This window comes from Cinclus cinclus, chromosome Z (genome assembly GCF_963662255.1).
Source record: "Cinclus cinclus chromosome Z, bCinCin1.1, whole genome shotgun sequence".
In the NCBI taxonomy this organism is placed as follows: Eukaryota; Metazoa; Chordata; class Aves; order Passeriformes; family Cinclidae; genus Cinclus; species Cinclus cinclus.
Window position 1 is genome coordinate 58,940,320 of NC_085084.1, and position 23,417 is coordinate 58,963,736.

Consider the following 23,417-nt stretch of genomic DNA (forward strand, 5'->3'; position numbering starts at 1 on the left):
CCGTTCTTTCCCAATAGCAGATGTCTCACTGACATGTAACTGAAATTTCAGTATTACAAATAGTCTCATTTTGAAAGGCAACTTACACGCATTTTTCACCATCTCATTTTGAAAGACAACTTACACCCATTTTTTACCATCTGCTGCAATGCAAAGTGGCTCATTCCCAATGCCTTTCTTTTTCCTCTTTTACACGGTCCTGTAATTTTTTTTAATCAATACCTTAATAACAAAATTTTATAAAGCTGTGCAGTCCCAGGACAGCAAAAATATCTACCACCAGGCAGGGTTCTAGCAGATACAGCTTTGAAAACCTGATCAGATTTTTCCTCTAAAATAGGATGAATCATACAAGACAATGACCTGAGTCACTGAAACAAGAATGCAAAAAGATGCATTTTATAACGCATTGGTTCTAAAACTCTAGAAATCAACAGTCTGTATATGGTGGATATTTCTGTTGGAATAAATATGGTTGTATCTCCAAGGACAAGCTGAATCAATGGATTAAATAAATTATTTTATCATTTCTTAAAGCAGACTTTCACATGTTTGTTAAAATTAGAATGACTAAAGGAGAAGTCACCTATTTAGATTGGAATATCATTAAATATGATAAGGATTAAATATTTTAACTTATACAATTATAGGAAGAATCAAGAATAAATACCAAGTACATTTATTGCCATACAAGCCAATAGATGGACTAAGAAGGTGAACAGAACTCAAACCAATGTTACCGAAACTTAATTGAGAAGAGAGAACCCCACCTAGGTTTAAGGTGTGTGCATGTATCAGCATGCATCAGGCCAATATCCTCTGTGCCTCCGAATGCCCTTACATTTACACCTTCTGACATGGAGAAATGGAACATGTGTTACCCATTTGCAAAACCTATGGCATGCAGAAAGCTGGGGAGCACATAACACTGTTCAAATTACCCATAGTTGTGTCTGACACATCCTAAGTGCCCCCCTCACAGTCCCTAATAGAGAGTGGCAAAAGTCAACATTCACCTTGTTGATTATTTGATTATAGATAGATGAGAGAACGTGCATCCTGCACCATGTTTGTTATTCACACTGGGGCCCCTTCACTGCTTCTGTTTGTCTGAACCAGGCTTGGGGCTGACCTGCTGGGGAGCAGCTCTGCAGAGAAGGACCCGGGTGTCTTGGTGGGCAAGAAGCTGTCCAAGAGCCAGCAGCGTGTCCTGGTGGCCAAGAAGGACAATGGGGAATGTTAGGAGGGCATTAGGAAAAGCATTGCCAACAGGCGAAGGAAGGTGATCCTGCCCCTCTATTCAGCCCTCCCAAGACCTCACTTGGAGTGCTGTGTCCAGTTCTGGGCCCCTCAGGACAGGAGAGACGTGGAGCTCCTGGAGCAGGTTCAAGAAAGAGCAAGAGAGGTGATTAAAGAACAGCGTTCCTCGTATGAGGGAAGGCTGAGGGAACTGGGCCTTTTCAGGCTCAAGAAACAACCCCTTGAGCAGAGGGGACCCCACCAGTGTCCACCACTGTCTCAAAGAGGGTGTCAAGTGGGTGGAGCCAGGCTCCCCTCACTAGTGGCAGGCAACAGCACAAGAGTTAACAGGCAGAAACTCGGAGTTTCACCGGGACATGAGGAGGAACTTTTGGTGTGGAGGTGACTGAGCAGGGGAACAGATTTCGCCGAGAGGGCGTAGAGGCTCCCTCCCAGCAGAACGTTCCAGAACCGTCTGGCACACACCTGTGCCACGTGGGATGCGACGTCCCTGCCCGAGTGAGGACACTCCCCAAACACGCACTACAAACTCCCACCCATCCCAGCACTCCGCGAGCCAAACCTTCCTCTATTGAGACCGCCCCGCCCCGCCCCGCCCCGCCCCGCCCCGCCCCGCCCCGCCCCGCCTGCCCCCGAACCGCGCCTGCGCAGAACCCACGCGGAGGAGGTGCCCTTGGGCGGTGCGTGACCCCGCCCGATGACGTCACTGCGGTGGCAGGGCTGGCTGTGTGGGGCCGGCCGTGCTTATGGAGGACGAGGACTGCCCCGACCTGGTGCCCATAGGCGCCGGCGGCACGGAGCACACCGATACCGGCCCCGGCAGGAAGATCCCCGTGACGATCATCACGGGGTACTTAGGTGAGGAGCGAGAGTAGCGCGCGGCAGGGCCTGCGTGCAGGTAGGGAAGGCCCGAGCGAGCGGTCGGGCTGCCGCGGGGCCGGGGGAGCAGCGCGGGGCCGTCCGGCCGCTCTGGTGGGTTTGCAGGGCCGCTCTGAGCAGCGCTGTAAGCACCCGCTGCTGCTTTTACCACCTTGTTTGCTGGGGGCCGCTTCGTTCAGGTCACGATTGACAAATGGCTCTTGGCCCCTTAACGTCAGAATAGCGCAACATACTTGACTCGGTCACATGCAGATTCTGTTGCACTCTGAAAAAAGTGAGGTACGGATTTTTTCCCGTACCCCTCGACTGTAGTGAGTTGCTACACACAGTTATGGACAATAAGGATCTGGTTAAATTTAGGATGGCTGTCGCTGTTCTGAAAGTTTTAACTTAGTACTTAGCATCACAGTGTTGCAGAAAAAAACTCTTATTAAGGACGAGTAAGGAAGGTTCACTAGTTGTAGTGGTCTCGTGCTTTGGATCTTCAGAGGTCCTTTTCACCCTTGACAACTCTGTGATCTTGTGCATGTGATGAAACTGCTCCTAAGGTGGTGTCGCAGGGGTTGCAATCACGTTTTTGAACAATGACTTGTTTAAACGCAGTTAGTAGCACATCCGTGGTTAGTGATGGCAGAACGGGTCAGAAAAGGCAGTAAGAGGGAGAAGATTTAGTGTGCCTTTTGTTAAGAGAAGCATAAAAGTTAGTTTTGTAGGAAAAGACTACCGTGCTAGTAGGGAACTTGTAAGTTTATGAAGTACTGACACTTAATGAATGGAAAATACATAAGTCATTTAAGATTGAGATTTAATGTCTTGGTCGTTTTATGGGGTCAAATATATCTACAAATTACTTTCTACATAATTAGAATAGAATGTAGGATATTAGAATGAAAACTGCTATTTAGTAGGGATTTGCTTGAAGTGTGCATGTGCATGCATAACAGTATTTTGTTTTTATTTGAAAATACATATGGGTGTTTTTTTTACATTTTAATAGAAATTGGTCTGTGTTCTAGGAGCTGGAAAAACAACTCTTCTAAATTACATACTGACAGAGCAGCATAGTAAAAGAATAGCAGTTATTCTGAATGAATTTGGAGAAGGTATGTAAACGTGCAGAAACCTTTCTTTTTGCCACAAAATGACAAGTACATAAAACTGCTGTAAACCAAGACTTCTCTAAGCTTAAATCCATTACTGAAATTATTATACCTTATAGTCTTTTTGCTGGTTTTCATAAAATAATGACATGCATTAATCTGTTTCACATATAAATGTAGGCCCTCACAGTAAAGCAAATAAATGCATCACCTTGTTGGAAGTACTATACCTCCATTTGTCTCACTCACTTTCTAGCAAATGGAAATTAAAACAATATGTTGGTCGATAATACTTTCCTTTATTTCCTTTTCCCTCAGCCATTTGCAGATCACAAATTGTCCTGGGCCAAGAAAATGGGGAGATGTGTTTGATGGCTATGGTTCTTTGAACTCTTTGCTTTGAGGATTTTTAATTGCTCTAGCTATAATTTCATATCTGTGCTACAGTGAGAAGCTTACAGTTTACACTGTGTTGGTCCTTTTGTTTGTCTTCATCAACAAAGAGATGTGTCATTTTTCTGCTCACAAAGCCTAAAATAAAATGGCAGAACCTTATTTGATACAAAGGCACAAGCTGGTGTCCCTTTCTTTTAGCAAAATTTGTGGCACTTGTGATGTACCATCATCCAGTGGAGTTTGGTCTTTGTGGAATCAGCTTTGTCTTGGCTTTTAAATTTCTCGGAAAATGGAAAGTAAAAATTTCTTAAGAATAGGTCAGAAACGTGGTCTTGGGAGAGAAGAGTGTAGTCCATGTATCTCTCTCTTACGGGCATTGTCGTGCAAGCTTGTAGATTAAAAATACAGCACTACTTGGATTTTTAGGAAGTGCCTTGGAGAAATCTCTGTCAATCAGTCAAGGGGGAGAACTCTATGAAGAATGGCTGGAGCTCAGAAATGGCTGCTTGTGCTGTTCAGTAAAGTAAGTAAGGACTATTATATATATATACAAGTTCTTACAGTGGATACTGTGGGGAATTGAGGAAGGGAGAAGACATCCAGGATTTGATTCCTGAAACTGATGGTATAATTTACTGAGACTTCTTTTGTCAGATGAAACAACAATTGGAACTTTGTAGGTAGAAAGTTATTTCCTGTTCCTGCCTTACTGGATTTGGACTTGGTGTCTTTCAGAAAAGTAATCTAAATTCCAATATAGGCACTGGTGGGGTATTGTAGAGTAGGGATCTATCCCTGTGTTGTTAGTATTATATGCTTCCATGTAGAGAGCTGAAGATTCAGGATGACTGGACCTATGATTCAGGATTCCTAATTTCCTCACAAAATACTTACTCTTCTTTTTCTTTGTACATTGGTTACTGCGTCAGTATTGTATTCATCAAAAAGGATAAATGGAAAACCTTTTATGACCTAATGAAACACAGTATCCAAATCTGTAAGCTGATGGTACTATTGAAAAGCAAGAGAGTATTTGTTTCTTTGACATGCTCTTTACCCTGTTTGTTCCTAGGCTCAATTTTTTGTGCTAAGTTTGTAGATAAGGGTCATGGCCTGTTTGTCCTGAGAACTGGTCTTCTGCCTTAAATAGTAGTAGGTAGTGAGTGGAAAACAGAAGATCTTACTGGATTCTGTTGTTCTGGAGTGTAAGGAATACTATCTTGCTGATTTGTTTATATATGTTGGTTTCTTATATACATGCTATACATTTCTGCTTCAGGCTGACTTCATCCACTGTAATTTAAGTAAATGGCACATGTTAATCTTGGTGTAAGTGAGGTAGAAAAGCAGGGCAACATGCTTCACTTCTACCTCACCCCTTATTTCTGTAATATCAGCTGCCAAACCAAATAGTTACATATCTGCACAGCCCTTCTGTCCTTTACAGGTTGTTTAGTGTTTGAAAACAAATCTTTAGGTCATCTGGTGGGATTTGGCAAATACTATTTTCAGACCGAATGAAACAGAAAACTAAAATTTGCCTTATATTATGCCACCATATAACTAAAATTTCATTGTAGACTGTAAGTCTGCAAATGTCCTGACTCAGAACTTTTGCTCTGATGATACTGTGTGTTCTGCATCAGAAGATACATTTGAATATGTGCTTTAGCTTGTTTTCTCCGTTCTCAGATTTAATTGTTTCTTCTTGCAGGGACAATGGTGTGAAAGCAATTGAGAATCTGATGCAAAGGAGAGGAAAATTTGACTATATATTGCTAGAAACAACTGGTTTGGCAGATCCAGGTAATTCACATCACCAATTTTCATAACCATGATAATTACTCTGTTTTTATGAAGTGCTTATTTGCTTGCCAGTTAGTTCAGTTCGATAGTTGTAATGTAAAGTGGTGAGTTGTCAGGCACCTATACTTTTATGGTTGTGTAGATTCCAGTGAATTGGTTAAGGTGGAAATGAGAGTATGTTTGTCAGATTTGCTCTAAGTTGAATATAGAGCTTGGAAATCCAGCTAAAATATATTTCCTCTACTTCCATTTAGAGAAGACACTGGGCTTAGCAAAGAGAAGCATAGACTGAAAGTAGTAGTTTACTGAAAACTTTTGATGTTCTGCATTCCTCCTTTTGAAGTCTAAATAGTTAGCCTCTGTTGTATTGTTACACTGATTGTGATAGAGCTTATATTTTGTTAAGTCCTGAAATACACTGTGAAACAGACTAGTATATTCTTCTTAAAGTGCAATAATAGATTTTACAGAATTGTTCTGTGCTCTTTAGTAATATTTATTATAGAAAGGTGTTTAAACTTGAGCTCATGTTAGGAACAGCTATCCAAAACAGTTTTCTGTAAATCATCCACGTTAAAAATCTGTTGTAGATGGAGAAGGAAGGAAATTCTTCTCAGAAATTCAATCGTTTTCCCTTTAGGAGACTGCTGCTTTCCAGCTCAAAGCTAAATAGTTGTCATTATAAAGTAATTTTCTTCAAAAGACAGCACATTGATTTGGCCTCTGTTACACACAAATTCTGTTTGAGTCAAATTGGAAAACTATTAAGCTTTTTGGAGAAAAAATCAATAGATACCAGAAAACGATTTCATGTTGTGATCCCTGCTATATGTTGCATGAATAAGCACTAGAACAAATGACAGGTATTTGGGTCGAATACAGAGTGATGTTTGAAGGACTGCATTGTATCACTTCAGGTGGACAGTTTCAAGTGTTGGAATTTCTTTAGTTACTGATCTTATTGTTACCACTACAAGTACAGTTTTGCTATGAAATATCTCAATTAGTTTTCTGTTAGTTTACTGGAAAAATCTCAATTTTGCAACTGTATATATATTGCACTTCTCAGGAGCTGTGGCCTCCATGTTCTGGGTTGATTCTGAGCTGGGAAGTGACATATATCTTGATGGTAAGAAATGCAAGCTTATTTTTCTGTGTATTGGCATTTCATATCTGGATTTAGACTAATGTATTCTTTTTAAGGTGTTTTAAGGCAAGAGGTCAGAAAATGTTGGAAATGTATGAACTTGGTTTTCACACTGCCAGATTTAATCACAGAGGTATCCTTGCTTATTCTGATGCTTGTTTATTTAGTTTAATCTTGCTAAATCCAACAGAAGTTGTGTAGTGCTTTTCTAAGGGATCAGTTATGGACAGCTCTTGATTGTGGTGTAAGGGGTGGAAATCTCATTAGCTAGATGTTATAAAACCTCATTTAGGAGTAATATTACAGCATGCTTTTTTATCTTTCTTCCTTGCCCTGCTTCTCCTGCAATGTGGTGTTTCCTAAAGGGTTTCCTATTTTTCTGAAGTCATAACATGTCAACAGCTGGATGTTTCTGCCTTTTGTTTCCTTCTTTCTTTACCTATTCTACTCGCTGGCTCTAATACCTGCTGTGTTCCCAAAAAAATCTGAGAATATTAAAATCATCACTATATGTAACTAAAGAGCCATTTTTTAATGTAGGAAAAGAAATTACTTTTTGGCTTTAAAAATGCCTGACTAACATTTTGGTCAGTCTGTGAAATACCCATCTAGCCAAGGAAGGAAACATTGAGTTCGTTAAGAAAGAGCTTCCTAAGTTTCTGCCAAAGACTTACAAATTCCTGGTCATTCACCATTGGAATGGCTGCATACATCAGTCAGTCCTTTCATTTGTTTCAATATTCTGTAACAGCATACCTCAGCCAATTTAGTCTTATGGAAGATGAGGTATCTACTTTGCAAGAATTTATCTCACCTGGTTCTGTAGACATTTTTACTACCACAGATAGGACAATCAATAAAAAACTATTTAGATAACAAGTTTAATATTCAGATGCTTTCGGTTTATTGTAACTAGTTGTAAATGTGCTGGTATTGTTACCTTTTACAGGAGTTTGCAAGTTGTTAAACTCTCAGCTGCTTTCAGCACATTCCAGCTGCTTTCAGCACAGAAATTTTCATTTTAATTTTTTTTTTTTAGGTATCGTGTCTGTTGTTGATGCAAAGTATGGATTGCAGGTAAGGTACTAGATTTGTTACATGGTTTAAAACTGCAGTGTTAGAAAAGCTATTGCAGTCATGTTCATGTGGATTAATTAATTTTAACAATAGCTGTAATTCTTACATTGAATGAGGATGTATTTTGTTATTACTGTGTTTTGAATGAGCACAACGAACTACTGATACTCACAGGAATTCAGATTCTTACAGATGTAGCAACATGTTTGACAAGAGTTGCCAGGTTGCTAAGTACTTGGTTCCTTCTAGTTCTATCTCTTCACTCAGAAATCTTGCTTTTAATCCAAACAGGAATTTCGATTTCTGTAAAAACAGTGGAGAAACTGGTAACTGATCTGTATCACTTGAAAGGAGAGGACTAAGAACAGATGCCTTATAGCAGTGTGGTAACAATTGAGTTAGGTCTTGGACTGAGAAGGGCAGCTGTGGCAGGGAGAAATGAAAGCACAGGTGTCCTGGTACTGCTTCACATTAAAATGTTGTATGGAAGCAGACAAAAAGAGCAGGTATTAGAGTAATCTATATATAAAGTATAATGTAAGAACAAACATATAGAACAATCTATAATATAGGAACAATGAGCTTGGGTCAACAGAAATTGTGGTTCAAATAGTTTAGGGTTTTTTTTTTTTTTGTAATAAGTAGATGTAAATATAACTGTTTGCAACTTGGTAACTTAGGAGGTTACTGCTTTGATTGGGTATTGATTTTGCAGGATTGAAAAAAAGTCACCATAAGAAAAAATGCCTTCATTATATAAAAATTCCACATGCTGTGTTCTTAATAATTCTGCATTTACAAGGGTTGCATATTGCTCAGAGAGGTGAAGAATAATGGTTTAAAAATAAGAGAGTGATGCTTCTTGTGTAAGATTTTTTTTTGTTTGTTTGTTTGGATTACTTGGGTCTTCTCATCAATTTGTGTTAGACTGGAACAGAACAAATCTAACCTCATAGCAAGCAAGAATGGGAAGTTCATTGTGTTCCACAAGAACTTTTGTGGAGAAGTTGGTAGAAGAGTGAGGGGAAGGGGGTGGTTTGCCCTTCAAAACAGGAACTGTCTTCTGAATCAACTCAGCTATCACAAAAAATCATATCATGCTTTAGGTCAGCCCCTTTTCAGCTGGGTTCCCTCATACTAATTCAGATGTGTTTCATTGCTTGCAGAAATATTGTTCTGTTTATCTTTTTCTTCATGCAGTGCTGAATTGTTGTCTTAGATCAAATACAACTGTGCTGCACACAGTAGCACTAAATCATTACTGTTTGAAAATTATGTTTTTAAATATTAGACTTTCAAGTAGTATAGTGGAAACAACACAACAATGTTTTGAAACATTCAAATTTTCTGTCTACTATTACCTTTGGCAGCTCATTGAAAACATACATTATTTAATCAGTAAACCTGTAAAACACTGACATCTACTCAGAATAGTAGGAACTTCAGACTTTCTCAGTAGTGCACTAAGTAAATAACTTTTGCTTTATATATAAGGACTTTCTGACTTGTTTAGTTCCTCTGGTTGCAAAGCCTGACCTTAGCAGCTGCTTATTATTCAAAGAACTTTGAAAGCCGTACAGTTAATAACATTGAGATAATAGGCAGCAATTTTAAGTGTGTCATGCTTCAAGGAACCAGCCCATCACAAGAAAAGCTGACAAACATCCCTGTGACCAGTCAGACAAATTGAAACTGAAGTGGTAATTGACACCATGGGTTATCACCTTAACAGGTTTGTCACACAGCAATTTGAAATACTAATTTCTTTAATCGAGGGCAAACAGTTGGACTCGTTGAAGATGCAGTCCTCAACTGCCAGGACCTGACATCTGGACTACTGTCAGGTGTTCTTTTCAGGGCAACAAACTGAATTATTAATTGAATAGGATCAATACAGAGAGGATTACAAAGTAAAGGTCAGAGGAGAGGTTCCTGAGAGTCATCTTGCTATGCTCTGCTTAGGTTGTGCACAATCAGGAAATGTTTTTGTTTGTTTTGATATGATAGACTCATAGTATGCCATAACCTATTTTTGTTTTTCAAGTAAAATACTGTTGGATGCCTGATAATTCCAATAAAGGGAAAAAAATTTAGGTTATTAAAAATCTATGTATTTCCCATGACAATTGATTCCACTTCTAATCTGATGTTTCTGTAATTTGAAACTGAGCTTTTAAAATAATATTTCTGATATATTTAGAGCTGAGGAAGGAAGGCACAGGATTCTAACCTTCCCAGAGATGCAAGTATAAGTGGCAAGTTCTTAACTAATATTACAGAATCAGTTTGAAGTTTGGCTTCCTTCAGATGTCTGTGCTATTTCTCTCCTAGAGATTGCTGCCTGCATGGCAGAGTGGGCAGAAAACAATTTGTAATTAGACCTTGCTGCTTCAATGTAGTCTGTTGCTGTGTCTAAGTTAAGAAAAGCTTTGTTTGCTGCTGCTTGAGATGCAGGTATTTTTTTTTCCCTTTCATTAATTCTTCTGTGGAGGCACTAGCTTGGGCAGACAAGTGGAGATGATAGTGAAACTCTTGTAGCTTCTGATTTTGGACAGATTTGCCAAAGAGCAGTGGCTTATTCATACGAACCTGGTAAAAGTTAACAGTTTTTACTATCAAAGTATAGTTTGTCTTGTACAGTCTTCCAGAGAAAAAGAGTGTGAAGTTACATATGTGAAATGCTATACTGAAAGCCTAGCCTGTGGTTTGTTAGTTAGTTGAGTTCACATACGTTTGTAAAATTCCTATCCTTCATCTTCTTTCAGTAATATTTTTTAATTGTTGCTGTACATCATGGTGACTTTTTCACTTCATTGTAAATTTGAAAAGTAATTAAAATAAATATTATAAACTTTTCCAACTCTTTAGCATTCTAATAATAAAATTAATTAGAAGAGTTTGCTTTATGGTTATTATAAATCCCTGTAATGGTGAATGTATAAATGTACTTCTTCACCATCATTTAACACAAGGATTCTAGATGCCATCTTCCTCAATACCTGGTTGAAAAATAGACCTCAGCTGAGTTGGGTTTGGCTTTATCTAATTGCAAATGAATTCCAATTTAATTTGAATCTGATTAATCCAATTATTTTAATTTTTGTTTAGCACTTGACAGAGGAGAAACCAGATGGTCTTATCAATGAAGCATCACGGTATGGACGTAAAAATTAATTTTATGTATCAGGTTAGGAATTGCACTGTATAAAAATTAATTGGAAATGGGTCCTTTTATAGGGCTTCTTCTCCTGCTTTGCTTAAACCAAGGTAGATTGGTATAATGAGGTAATATATGAAAAAGCAACCTCATGCTTCATTTGGTCTTTCTGCCAAGAATTTACTCTTGTATTTTAATAGTGATGGGATTTTATTTAATTGACTGAGAAGTACCTGTGTTGGGGGAATTAAAAGTTTTGTGTTAGAATCTATCATGCTTGAAGCAGAACTGGAGATAAAGGAATATTTTTTAATAAATGTGGAGCCGCAGTAATGAAGAGTAATTGTAGCAATTCCTATCTGCATAAAGCAATGAGGCTTCAAATATCACATTACAAGGACCACATGCAAGGCAAATAGGAATTGGTGGTTATTAAATCACTAGGTACTTTGGATTAGACAAAAAAAGTCAATAAACAAACAAAACAATCCTAAAATAAAAGAACCTAGCAAGCCTTAATTTGATCTGTTAGGGCACAGAAGAACATACTTGAAGGAGAAGTCAGTAGTACTTTAATCATTCTCCATGATGTTCTGGTTTGATTAATGTTCATAGTATCTTTTGAGGCCATGGGAGGGATGATGTTTCTGCCTTACAGATAAAGTATTTGTTTGTTAGTGATGTCTTTTTCTTTCTTTTTTTTCCCTTAATATATAGGCAGGTTGCATTAGCTGATCTTATAATCATCAATAAAACAGATTTGGTTTCAGAGGAAGAATTGAATAAAGTCAGGACATCTGTGAGGTATGAAACTTTTGGCATAACTGTAACACTACTGCCTCAAAAATTAATTTAAACATAGCTACTTCTTTACTGCCGTTAGAATAGAAATTAATTGTCATTATTAGAGTGGCACAAATTGATAAGCTTGTAAGGGAAAAGAGACTTTCTCTTGCTAAAGGTATTCCAGTACTTCTGTGTGCTTAGACAATGTCAGCATTTTGTCAATCTAGGTAAGATTTGATGTTATTTACTAAGGACAGGCTTTCTCTTAAGTGTTTAGTTTCTGAGCAGCTATTGCCGGTTTTGAGAATTAGCAGAAGTGGGAAAAAAAAAATCTGCTGGTAAATACGAGTTCACTAACAAATGCAAAGATACAGGGAGGAAGTCTCAAACGATTATCATGAGAGCAGAAGAGCCAGTGGTCTGAGTCAAATTAGTGATCAGGATCATTAATGATTTGAAGATTGAATACCCTTTTCTGTCAATACTATGATAAGCCATATTAAACATTGAAAATTTTAAATACTTTACAACTGTATTAGTTTTTTGAAATAATAAAAAAAAATGCTTAGACTGAGCAGAGTGTATCATGAATAGCTTTGGACAGGAAAATGCTGTTCTCACTGGTGGTATCTTGTTGTCAGAACTTGTGAAATTCCCTGGCTGTTAGTGGAAACCAAATATCTCAAGCCTTATCTGATAGTTATTTAACAAGCTGATAACAAGAGTTGGGGTGCTATTTCACACAATGCTGTTAACATATTCAAACAATATATCATAGCTGTATTTTCATCTAACTAATGATTTTTCTGTTTTATTTTAGGTCAATAAATGGACTTGTTAAAATCCTAGAGACACAAAGATCAAGGTATTAAATGGCCACTATTACTAGGTACTAGATCCTGCTTCTTTTGTGACAGTTTAAAGTACTCTATTAAATTAGCTTTATTAAAGGAAAATTATTGAATTAGAAATATTTAATCCAATATTTATATTATGACTAAGCATCTAGAAAATATTTTTTTAATATAGTAATGTAGTTTTAATTTATATTTTTCTTTGTCAGTGTTCATATCACAGAATCCCAGAATGAGTTAGGTTGGAAGAGAGCCCAGTGGGTCATCTTATTCAGCCCTCTTGCAAAGCAGGGTCATCCCACAGCACATGGCACAGGATTGTGTCCAGATGGTTCTTGAATATCCCCCATGAGGGATATTCCACAACCTCTATGGGCAATCTATTCCAGTGCTTTACCCACACAGTAAAGTAGTTCTTGCTCATGTTCAGGTGGAACTTCCTGTGTGTCAGTTTCTGCCTGTTCCCTCTTGTCCTGGCAGCATGGAGAGCCTGGTCCATCCTCTGCCACCCTCCCTTCAGATACTTCTGTACACTAAGGAGGTCCCATCTCAGACATCTTTTTGAGTTTGAACAGGCCCAGCTCCCTCAGCCTTTCGTTATGAAGGACCTAAAGGAGCAGGTGCTCTGGTCCTTCAGACATCTTCATTGCCCTCCCCTGGACTGTCCAGGAGCTCTGCATCCCCTGTGCTGAGGAGCCCAGAACTGGGCACAGCACTCCAGGCACAGCCTCACTAGAGCTGACTGGAGCAGCAGGATCAGCTTCCATTCCACTGCTGGCAGTGCTCTTCCTAATTCACCTCAGGACACCCTTGGCCTTCTTGGCCACAAAGATACACTGCTAACCAGCCTTGTGATTGAAGAGCGGCTTGCAAGGCCAGGTTGGTTTTGAGCTAATAATCGGACGTGTGCACTACAGTGTTTTCCTTCTATTGTTCCTTCTATTCATTGCTTCTGCCAAGTTGTTCCTATGAAATGACTTTGAAAGCAGTGGAAGGAAATTACAAGAACAAGAAAAATCATTGCACTGTTTTTGCTGTTTTTAATTGAAATTCTGACTCAGATTTTTCCTTTAATAAGGAGTTAAATGGATACTGTATTCCCAGTAGCATTAGGAGAGCAGTGTATCTTCCTGACTGCTAGGACTGATTTGTGTATTTTTATGTCAGTTATTGGATTATTGTGGTCAACGGTCATAAAATACAGGTTTTTGATTTAAGCAAATTTAAAGAGACGGTAATAGTTATAACCTTAATAAAGTATGCCTGATTTTTTAAAGTTCTTGTCAAATGTAGTTGGAAATCATGGAGAAAAGTACTTGCTGTTGTTGCGTGATCAGATAGCACCAATTTTGAAGAAGCTATTGAACTACATGATTTGTGTTTTAAATGGCCATTGGAGGAGATCCAACATATGATCTCTTTGCGTATTATATAGTGTCTGATGCCAGCTAGCACTGTGTTTTGTATATGAAATAAAGTGGGCCTCAGATACAATCCTCAATGACAACTCTTCACTACTTGCAAATACTCTTCTCTAAATGACACATAGGGTCTCTTCCATTATTAAACATTACAAATATGAAGTAAACACAAAATTAATTTATTGCCATGTTATGTGATGGCATACCTTTTTTAAGGGGGGTTTATCCCTCAAAAGCCCACATTTAAAAGGGAGGGTTATTATGTGATTTTTTGCAGCACTGCTGAGAACAACTGGCACTGAGCTGGTCATTAATTTTGCACAGGAATTGTTAGTGTATTCCATTACAAATCTTTCATTTTAGAAACTGCTTGGTACAACTATTATTGAATGTAAAAGTTTAATGATTCTGGTTGTATTCCAGAGGTGATATTTTTTTTCCTCTCTTTTCATTTAGCCATATGTCATTAACTGCATCTGAAAAGCTATCAGAGACGATCAGCAGTGAAATCTGTAGTCTGTATTGCTTTCTGAAGAAAAGTTTCTTACATAAGTTTTTAGGTAGCCATTCTTATAAGCAGATACGATCAGTACTGCCAGTAACAATACAGTATTCTGTACGACATTTTTCATTTGTCTGTTTCACATTGTAGAGTTAAAATTCCTTGTAGTAGTGCTTGCCTCATGAAGTTGTTTCAGTTTTGTTTGCTAACAGCGTGTCAGTATTAGCTGTATATATTTCAGGGGTTTGTGTTTGTCTTGAGAGGCTCAAGGTTCCATTTCCTATTTAGGGAAAATAATCTATTATTCAGGCATCCAGTATAAGGGATTTTTTCATATTTTTTGAAAATACCTTGTATTTTAGGGTATTTTTTTAAAAAATATGTTTCTGTGCTTACATGTTATTGTGTAAGTAACACAGCATTTCCTTGTAGAAGACAGTACCAACCACTGATATCCAAAAATAAGTCTTAAGTATTAATGGCACTGGTCTGATAGACAAGAAAAGAAACATAAACTTCAGTGAACACCTTTAAAGCCTGACATTTAAATACATGAAAAATACAAAGCTTTCTTTTTTCCCTTCTATTTAGAGTTGATCTCTCTAATGTCTTGGACCTACATGCTTTTGACAGTTTATCTGGAGTAAGGTATGGTGATAGTTTTGTTGTCTTTTATTAGAAAAAAATATCTATGTATGAAATAGACACACTGAAATCCTGGTTCAAATTTGCATCTGTTTCTGGAATTTTTCTGTTTTCAGTTTCTGCTAGAAATTCTAGTTTAGTCTGTCCTGTCTAACCAGGACAGTCACATTTTAGAAATTATTGCTTTATAAGTGGTAATGTCAGATGGAATTCTTTTCAAATGCCTACAAAAACCTTTTCAGCCTTATAAAGTTAGAAGAGCCAGAGTGTGTGTGACTGTCTCTATCCCCTAAAATGCAAGTTCTGGTTTAATATCAGAATAGATTTATACACTTCCCTGGTTCTTTTAAAGCATTTCAAATTTTTTCTCCTTTGTATCTTGATGAAATGTAGGCCTTCTTAGATTTCACAGAAAAGAGTGATGGACTGGGGTTCCACAGCAAACAAAGGCTCTACAAATTCTGATCACTGTGTTTCTCATTCCTGGGGTTTTTTAATGCCAAATGCATGCTTCAGCATCCTGGATGGGTGCAGAAGTAAAATGGGAAGGGAGAGGAAAGAGTCTTTCTGTACATTTTTTATGTGCTGAAGCACAGCAAAGAGAGTGAGGATTACTGGAGCAATCATAAAGGAAAGGAGGAAAAGGAGGGCAGTATCAGCTTGATTTTTCTTCCTAGATACACTTCACTTCAGAAAATGGAGTGGAGCAGATTCCTTATTCACAGATGAGAGAAATTGCAGGACATGCAAATTAGTAACCTCTATTAGATAACATGTGCTTGTGAGATTTCCCTCTGAATTGATACAGTACAATCAAAATGATAGGTTTGGTCTTTTATTTGCTGGCAGTGGCTTTTGTCTGATCAGTGAAATGCTGTAGTGTTTGTTTCAAGATTTCTACCAATGGCAGCATCAGGGAAATAATAAACTAGGCATCCAAAACAAAGTTAAGAGATGTGGGAGGCTAATACATCATTTAGAGGCAACAGGTAACTATTGGTTAGTAAGCCAGATCATCAACCCACTTTCCAAGTTCTTGTAATGGATCAGCTAATTGAATTAACTCATGCTGGAGCCCCACAACAGAAATAAAGCAGTAAAAAGATGTGAACCAGGAAAGGATTGTTCTTGATATCAGCAGTTCACAGTTAGATCTGATTACTTGTAATAATAGGTGGTGTTCTGTGAAGTTTACTAGTTTGTTGCACTCCACAGAACTGACAAATTCCTCATTGCTTTCCTCAGTCTAGTCTTCTGTCCTATTACACTCAGTTATTTTAGAGCTTCTGAATATCTGGTATTAAAACGGGGGAAACACTCAAAAATGTAAGCATTTAAAGACAAATTCTAAAAGTACCTAGAAGATTGTAGACTACTTTTAAAAAGTTTGGTTTGTTTTGTTTATGTTTGAACTCAGCACAGCAAAATTGCTTACATGTTTTTAGTTCCTAGATAAAGAAATCAGCACATAAAATATTAGTTGTGGTTTCAGTGCCATCACCTGACCAGAAAAACTCTTTGCATCCAGCATCACTTGAACACAGTACATTAATAAATTTGTTCTTTTAATGGCATACTGCAGGAAGGATTTCTGCTAGCAGATAGATACAACATCTGTTTGGTGTGACTGTGTCGCAGAACCTTGTAGTCTGTATGTACCCTGAAGTCACAGGAAACACATAATGAATTCGGGATTTTGTGAAGGGCAGTAAGAGACTAAGACAGCAAAGCAAAGGAAATAGGAGAAGTAGGAAGGTGAAATGTTACTTCTGTAGCAGACAGTGCCTTTTTTCCCCACCAAAAAGGCTTCTAAAAATTTTACAGTCATCAAATTAGGAGGAGGGATTTTTATGGGCAATGCCTCTGAAGCAGCAGAGAGCATCACAGTAACTTGTGCTACAGAATTTCTTCTTTGTGTTATTCACAATATAGAGAGAAAACAGAAACAATACAGAAGACAGATGTGGATGTGAAATCTAAAGCTGCAGTACAATTTTGTGTTGTACACACAAAAGGATGTAATAAGATTCTAAATATTAATTTACAAAAGAAGTCCCCAAGTTCCTTTATTGAGTAGAGAGTATATCTGTTTTAAGTTTGCAGGCACACTGCGTAGTAGAAGTGAGCTGTACACCTGAGAAGTGGAAGCTGGTATATAATATTTCAATTCATGTTACAGATTTCATTCTCTCAAGCAACAGCTTTTGTATGTTCTTTTCTTCTTGATTTTCAAGTAAAGTTTTTTTAAAAAAGCAACATCTATTAACTTGATAAATTCTAGAGTTTGTTTTTTCTTGCTTGCTTTAATGATGTAGTTTCCCTTTTTTGCACAAAAGAGTATCAAGGGTGTTGTGTTTTTAATGCTGAAAATACTACAAATCAGCACTATAATTGCCTTTATGTTTTAAAACCCTTAATTTTCTAACACAAACAATTAACTGTATCAAACAAATATAGTTAAACATTTTATATTGAGATTAAAACTGAATTAACTGTTGAAGTTTATTCTGAATATATAGTCTTATCTTTGATATTTCAGTTTTGCTCTGCAATACTGGAATTTTAAAAATTTTGAAATAATGACATTTCATCCATCCTACTCAAATGTGACATTTAACTTTACTTATTTTCAGTTTGCAGAAAAAGCTTGAGCATGTAAAGACAACACATGCACATCTAGATAAGGTAACTACCAAATTACCAAAAATACTGCTTTGATGTTTTTCCAACAGGGCTGTTCAATATTGCACATTAATTTTGTTAATGTTTCAAAACGTTTCAGTTAGGGAGTAATGTGTTCTAAGGTATTTGGACGATTACCTAGATTACAGAAAAGGAATGTGCTTTGTTGTAGATAGATTCTAAATGGCTATATTAAGTTTCATTTTCAAAAATAGCTTATAAGCTTCCAGTGCTCCAGTCAGTCATGTCCTTTGTTGATTCACATGGGGAGTATTAGTGAACCAAATAGAACTTTTTTTTTTGTTTGTTTGTTTTGGTTTGGTTTTTTGGTTTTTTTTGGTTGTTTTTTTAGGTATGTGCAGATACAAGTCCTAAATTTGTAGCCAGTCTGTCCTGCAGGTTTTCTGTCCAAAACAAAATCTCTCGGGTTGAACTGTGGGTCACAGTCCTCCTTGGGTTATCTCTAGCTGGGTTCACTTATAGTCCACAAGTTCCCTCAGTGGCTGCAAAAGAGTAAAAATTTCTATTTCTTAAGGTGTCTTAGAAAAGTGAGCTTTCTTTGGAAAGTTTCTATGATTAAATTTAATTTTCAAATTAAAATATGATACATAAAATGCCTGTGTTTTTCTTTTTGAACTGAATATTTTAACTGTGAAGTTGCTAGTCTTGAGAACAGGAAAAAGCAATTTTAATTTAATTTTGGAACTGAAATTTAAATATAAAACCAATTTGTGCTTAATTATAATTACAAAGACAATGTTGATAGTTTTCATTTAATCAAAAAATCTTAACTATGCTCAGTTATAGAATCTTAATTGATCCCTAAAGTAGCTAGAAATGTTGAGTAGAAGCCTTCTAAATGTTATGAGTTATAGTATCTTTGTATTATTAAGGAGATTACTGTTAGTTTTGTAGTGTGGAGTCATTAGACAGAATTCATTGTTTGTATCTCTGTTTAGTTTAACACCCACGTATTTAAGATGATAATTGAGACATTTGAGACCAAAATGAGGGCAGAACACTTCTCACAGTAGGCTGCATGTTCTTGTTGTATGACAAAGTATGCTTATTATCTTCATGTTGAAGGTCAACAAAAACAAACTGCACTGTGCTTGGAGCACAGTGAACTTTGGTCTGCTGTGTTTTGAGGCTGCTCAAGAGTGTTAGCTCTTGGTTGTTTCGATAAGTTTACTTGGTCATTAAACAAACATTTGCTGCTTGTTGCTTTAATTTTATTCCATAAGTTAGACTAGTCATCTGAAGGTAGTCATTTGAAAACATGACAGGAAGTAATTCTCTCTCTGTTCTTCCATACCATTGAGCAGTTACAGTGACAAAAATAATACGTATTATTTCCTCTTTAAATAGCTGGTAGTTGCTTTGGAACAAAACTTAACTTCATACATCTTTATTTTCTGAATCTATTCCTATATAGTCTGTTAATAAATATCCTTTCTTAAAAAGCAAGTACAGGTTGCCTTTTATGAAAACTATGTTGATTATTTTTGGTCTGATAGAATTGTTGTGGATCATATGCAAAAAAACAGCATTCTTAACCATATTTGAAAGCTTGATCATGATAGTCTCTACCGCAAAGAATAGCATGGTAGTAGCTAATGATATTAAGCTGTTCAAAGCATTGTGTATGCCCTATAAGTGCACACCCAAACAGAAGCAAAAAGTAGAGCTTCATTTAGCAAATTATAGCAGAAGAGAAATAGAGATTTTTAAAAAAAAAAATTGATACTGTCATATACTTGCCTTTCTATGAGGCCAACTTAAAAAGAACATTTTTTGAAATTACTGTAAGGGGATGTTTATTCAGTGTGGTAATAATAAGTGTATCTTCCCATTTGCAGGCTATAATTACAGTAACATTTGAAGTTCCAGGAAATATAAAAGAAGAAAACTTAAATCTCTTTATTCAGGTAAGTAATATATCACCATCAACTCAAAAAATCATTGTGGTTTTTTAATAGAAGCTAATCCCATGCCACTTTGTTTATTGGAAACAACTTTTTCTTTTTATAGAATCTTCTATGGGAGAAGAATGTGAAAGATAAGACTGGGTGCACCATGGATGTTATAAGACTGAAGGTTAGTCAGAAATTACCAGCTTCTTTGTTTTGTGCTTTTCATCTTTACACCTAAAAAACTGCAATGTGCTGTGAGTTACGGACCTCAAAGGTGCTGCTGGATCACTGTAGCAGAGCAGATGAAATGGCGAGTAGCAAGTTGTTCCATGAACAACTCAGAAAGACAGATGGCAGAGGAGCAAACATTGATCCTACTTGTTTTCAATGGGGAGGGCAGATGTACAGTTCCCAAACATTCAGTGGGAGGGTTAAAAATCAAGCCATATGTAAATCACTTTTCATTTTCCACCTCCATTGCTTTGAAAGATACCATCCATCTCACATATCTAGGGCTGAGATAATATAGATTGGATCCTGTAGGTTGCTAGATGCACTTAAAATTGTTGCCATGATATGCAGAAATTCAGTTTGGCATAACACAGGAATGCAGTAGTAATTGTGGTCTACAATTAACTTTTTACATTATTGTCAGGCAGTAGTTTTAAAGATACAGCTCATAAGTATTCATCTTCATGGGTACTTCATATGTTTTTCAGTTGCCTGGTTTGGAGAGTAGAGGTGATGATTCAGGGTCTATTTTCATTTACATTATATCATGCAGCTGAGTAAATAATGAAAAAAAAGGGGATCCAGTCAGTCGTTTAGCATGCTGTAAGAAGCAAGAAAGTAAAGCTCTCATTTCCTGAGAACACTTGACCATCTTTAGATAGCAACATAATTATTTCAGTTTTATTGGAAGGAAAATGTTTTCTTGCTTTTTCAGCAACAAAATTAGAGTATCCTTGTCTACCCCTTCCTGACAAATAAGAGAGTAGCCACTGATGTATCTGAAGATACCTGAAAAGCAGTAATGCCATGCACAAGTGCGTTTTTTGGTGTATTGAGCATTGGAGTCAAACTACTCCTTTATGAGCTGTGAGGCCTATGATAAGATTTGTGTTGTGCTTCAGTCACAGACAAATACACCAAAGCAAATGAACGCCAAGCAGCTTACAGAACAGGTTCCAAAGTTTGTTGCTTTTATATTTGTATTTTTTTCTGCAGTCATATCCCTTTTGGCAGTAATAGTCAGAATTCCAACTAATAGGTCAAATGGAGACCTATTTTATGAAATATTTTTAATTCTTTCTTTCTTTAGGGAAGTGTCCTGTTTTAGGGCAAATTCTGGGAGGAATTGTCAGAAAGTATAAGACATGTTTTGCAGAAGGTGTTGCGCAAAAGTATTTTAGAACATTGTACTGTGAAGTGATGAAAACTGTTAGTTTTAATAGAGCTTTTGATATGTGGGTTAATGGACTCATGCTGACTGTAATCCCTTCTGTTGCTAGTTGTTGTATTTCACAAATGTTTATTTTTTCTCCAGTATTCAGAGATTCTCTTTCAGAAAAGTAAATATACTGAGCATAAGAGCTTAATTGGACTAATCTGAAATCAGACATTTTTGTTCATTTTGCATCATTTCATTGGCAGACAGGCTTTCATGGACTCCCATGTCAAACTGCATATATGTATTCAAAGAGGCATAGAAGATGATGACATTTAATTTTTGCTTGAGCAGGCTAGGTACTGATAAGGGAGGAACAGAAGGCAAAGTGTAATTGGTAGAGTGTAGTTCTTAGCCTTTAACAAAATAAGGAGATGTGAAAGTGGATGTTACAAGTAGACATATGATATGTTGATTGACTAACAAGTGCATAGTTGCCAGAAATACTGTTCCCTCTTGAACTAAATTAAAAGTTTTGTTTCCCTTCTTACATACTTTAAAGTTTTGTTTATATACCCTAACAGTTATTTTTCTGATAAGGGACTGGTATCTATTCAAGGCAAATCTCATCAAGTGATAGTCCAAGGTGTCCATGAGCTCTATGACCTAGAAGAGACTTCAGTAGCCTGGAAAGAAGATGAAAAGAGAACAAACAGGCTGGTCCTAATTGGTAAGGGAAAATTACACATCTCCTTGTTTGAGTTGAAGCTGTTTTTTTCACAGATAGTCCTCTGACTTGACCAGTGAAAAGCAATCAGACTAAAGTGGGCAGAGTAAGTGCAGTGAGCATGTTCAGCATAACCCTTTCTCAAAGGTTTATCCATCAAAACCTCCTGAGGTTCAAAATTGCAGCTGAGAGGAGTCTACTGTCCTTGTTTGTACCATTAAAATCAAATCAATAAAATACTAAGCTTTCTTAAATTATGTTGGCATATTTAATGTTATTTTTAAAATCTGATTATAAATTGGGTGATGGGAATAGTTTGAATATTTGATCAAATATTTAGTAACTATAAGGAAGGTTTTTAAATCAGTTCTGTTTCTGAAAAGCTTGAAGTGAGGTTCTATGTTTCAACTTTCTGTTTATTTGTTTGCTGTGCAAAGTGTTTTATTACCAAAAATAACCCACTTTTCCCCCTTTCCCTTATCTTGTGCGGCTTGAAGTCTGTTGCTGCCTTAATTTCAATACTACTATTCTCACTGATTGCTTTAATAAATATTTTCTTAGGTTAGAAGAAACTGCTTGTATGTGGTTTTTTGTAATGCACTGTAAAATACAGTTAGATATTTTACTTCTCTTTACAGGCAGGAACTTGGATAAAGAGATCATCAAAGAAGTGTTCATAGCCACTGTGAGAGAAGAACAAGGAAACAGTTGACAGAAAACTAAATTTTCTGAGTTTATAAACTCAATTTATAATATAATTTTATAATCTTTTAATAAAAAAGATTAAATGTCAGTTTTAATCCTGCAACAGTTTTATAACAGAAAAGACTGAATGACATAAGACTGTAGTAGTTTCTCTATCCTCTTGCAGTTTATGCAACTGTTAAACCCTGAAGTCTTCCCAAGAATTCCAGCTGATCAACTGTTTAAATTAGCTCTTATGGTCTAGAATCAAACACAGTTCTGTTTTGGATTTGGCTGAACCTATGTCAGCAATATCGTGTAACTGTGCTGAAATGCAGATGGCAAAAGGCTGTTATATTCTACATGAAGTGTTACTGTGGGGATATGGGAAACATGTTTGAAGCATAGTGCATTCTCTTGCTAACTCTTCCACTGGGAATGAAGCAATAGTGATTAGTGCCACAGTACAAAATGTCTGGTGTTTACTATTAAACTGTCTTCCATCTCTTTCCACTTGCTTTGTGATTTTTGAATGTATGCACTCATCCCAGGTACTGCTAAACCTGTTGCATAATGAAAGTAAAAATACACAGGTAGCAGAGGCACAAGATCACATGGAGTAAATGCTGTCTACACAAAAGCTATGAATGCAGTGTTTGGTCACATAGTCAGCAGTTTGAAAGATGTATTTGAACGCTTCGATCTTCTAGGCCATGATCCTGCGAGTTCAGGATTTGGGGAACTGGGGACTGCACATTTCCACTGTGTTTAGGCTGCTCTGCATGATTTATTATGGGGTTCTGTGACACTGCTTTGAAAACCTAGTCTCAAGCTCTTACCTCTCTACTCATTACAGTTCAGAGTTGAACTTCCTGCCCTCTACTTTCTCCAGTATTTTGTTTACCTCTTAGCTTTACAGGGATATTTTGACTACAGTTGTGTGAAAGCAAAATGAGTCAATGCAAGAAGACAATGTAGAATTGAAAATGTTTAC

At 36.9% G+C, this 23,417-nt stretch overlaps 1 protein-coding gene across 13 annotated transcripts; it reads left to right on the forward strand.

The window, feature by feature from the left end:
* Window positions 1-2,002: 2,002 nt before the first annotated feature.
* LOC134056322 (zinc-regulated GTPase metalloprotein activator 1A-like) lies at window positions 2,003-22,930 on the forward strand. Of its 13 annotated transcripts, none has more exons than XR_009934145.1 (15): window positions 2,003-2,118; window positions 3,156-3,242; window positions 4,062-4,158; window positions 5,350-5,441; window positions 6,511-6,570; window positions 7,628-7,665; window positions 10,774-10,820; window positions 11,540-11,626; window positions 12,429-12,473; window positions 14,977-15,033; window positions 17,664-17,715; window positions 19,572-19,640; window positions 19,744-19,809; window positions 21,632-21,742; window positions 22,378-22,930. XR_009934145.1 is itself a non-coding variant. In XM_062513048.1 (15 exons), the coding sequence occupies exons 1-15, from the start codon at window positions 2,007-2,009 to the stop codon at window positions 22,449-22,451; spliced, it is 1,113 nt and encodes a 370-aa protein (XP_062369032.1). In that variant the 5' UTR covers window positions 2,003-2,006; the 3' UTR covers window positions 22,452-22,930. The 13 variants fall into 13 exon arrangements, 12 of the variants coding, with proteins under 12 accessions (XP_062369032.1, XP_062369035.1, XP_062369033.1 ...); XM_062513048.1 differs by having other exon boundaries at window positions 21,613-21,742; XM_062513051.1 differs by lacking the exon at window positions 19,572-19,640 and having other exon boundaries at window positions 21,613-21,742.
* The last annotated feature ends 487 nt before the right edge of the window (window positions 22,931-23,417 follow it).

Bases quoted from the DNA above. Each gene is read 5' to 3' on its own strand.
- LOC134056322 (XM_062513048.1), top strand. From the start codon at position 2,007: ATGGAGGACGAGGACTGCCCCGACCTGGTGCCCATAGGCGCCGGCGGC. The intron at 6,571-7,627 runs GTAAGAAATGCA...TTTTTTTTTTAG, and splicing joins AAGTGACATATATCTTGATG to GTATCGTGTCTGTTGTTGAT. The intron at 12,474-14,976 runs GTATTAAATGGC...CCTTCTATTTAG, and splicing joins CTAGAGACACAAAGATCAAG to AGTTGATCTCTCTAATGTCT.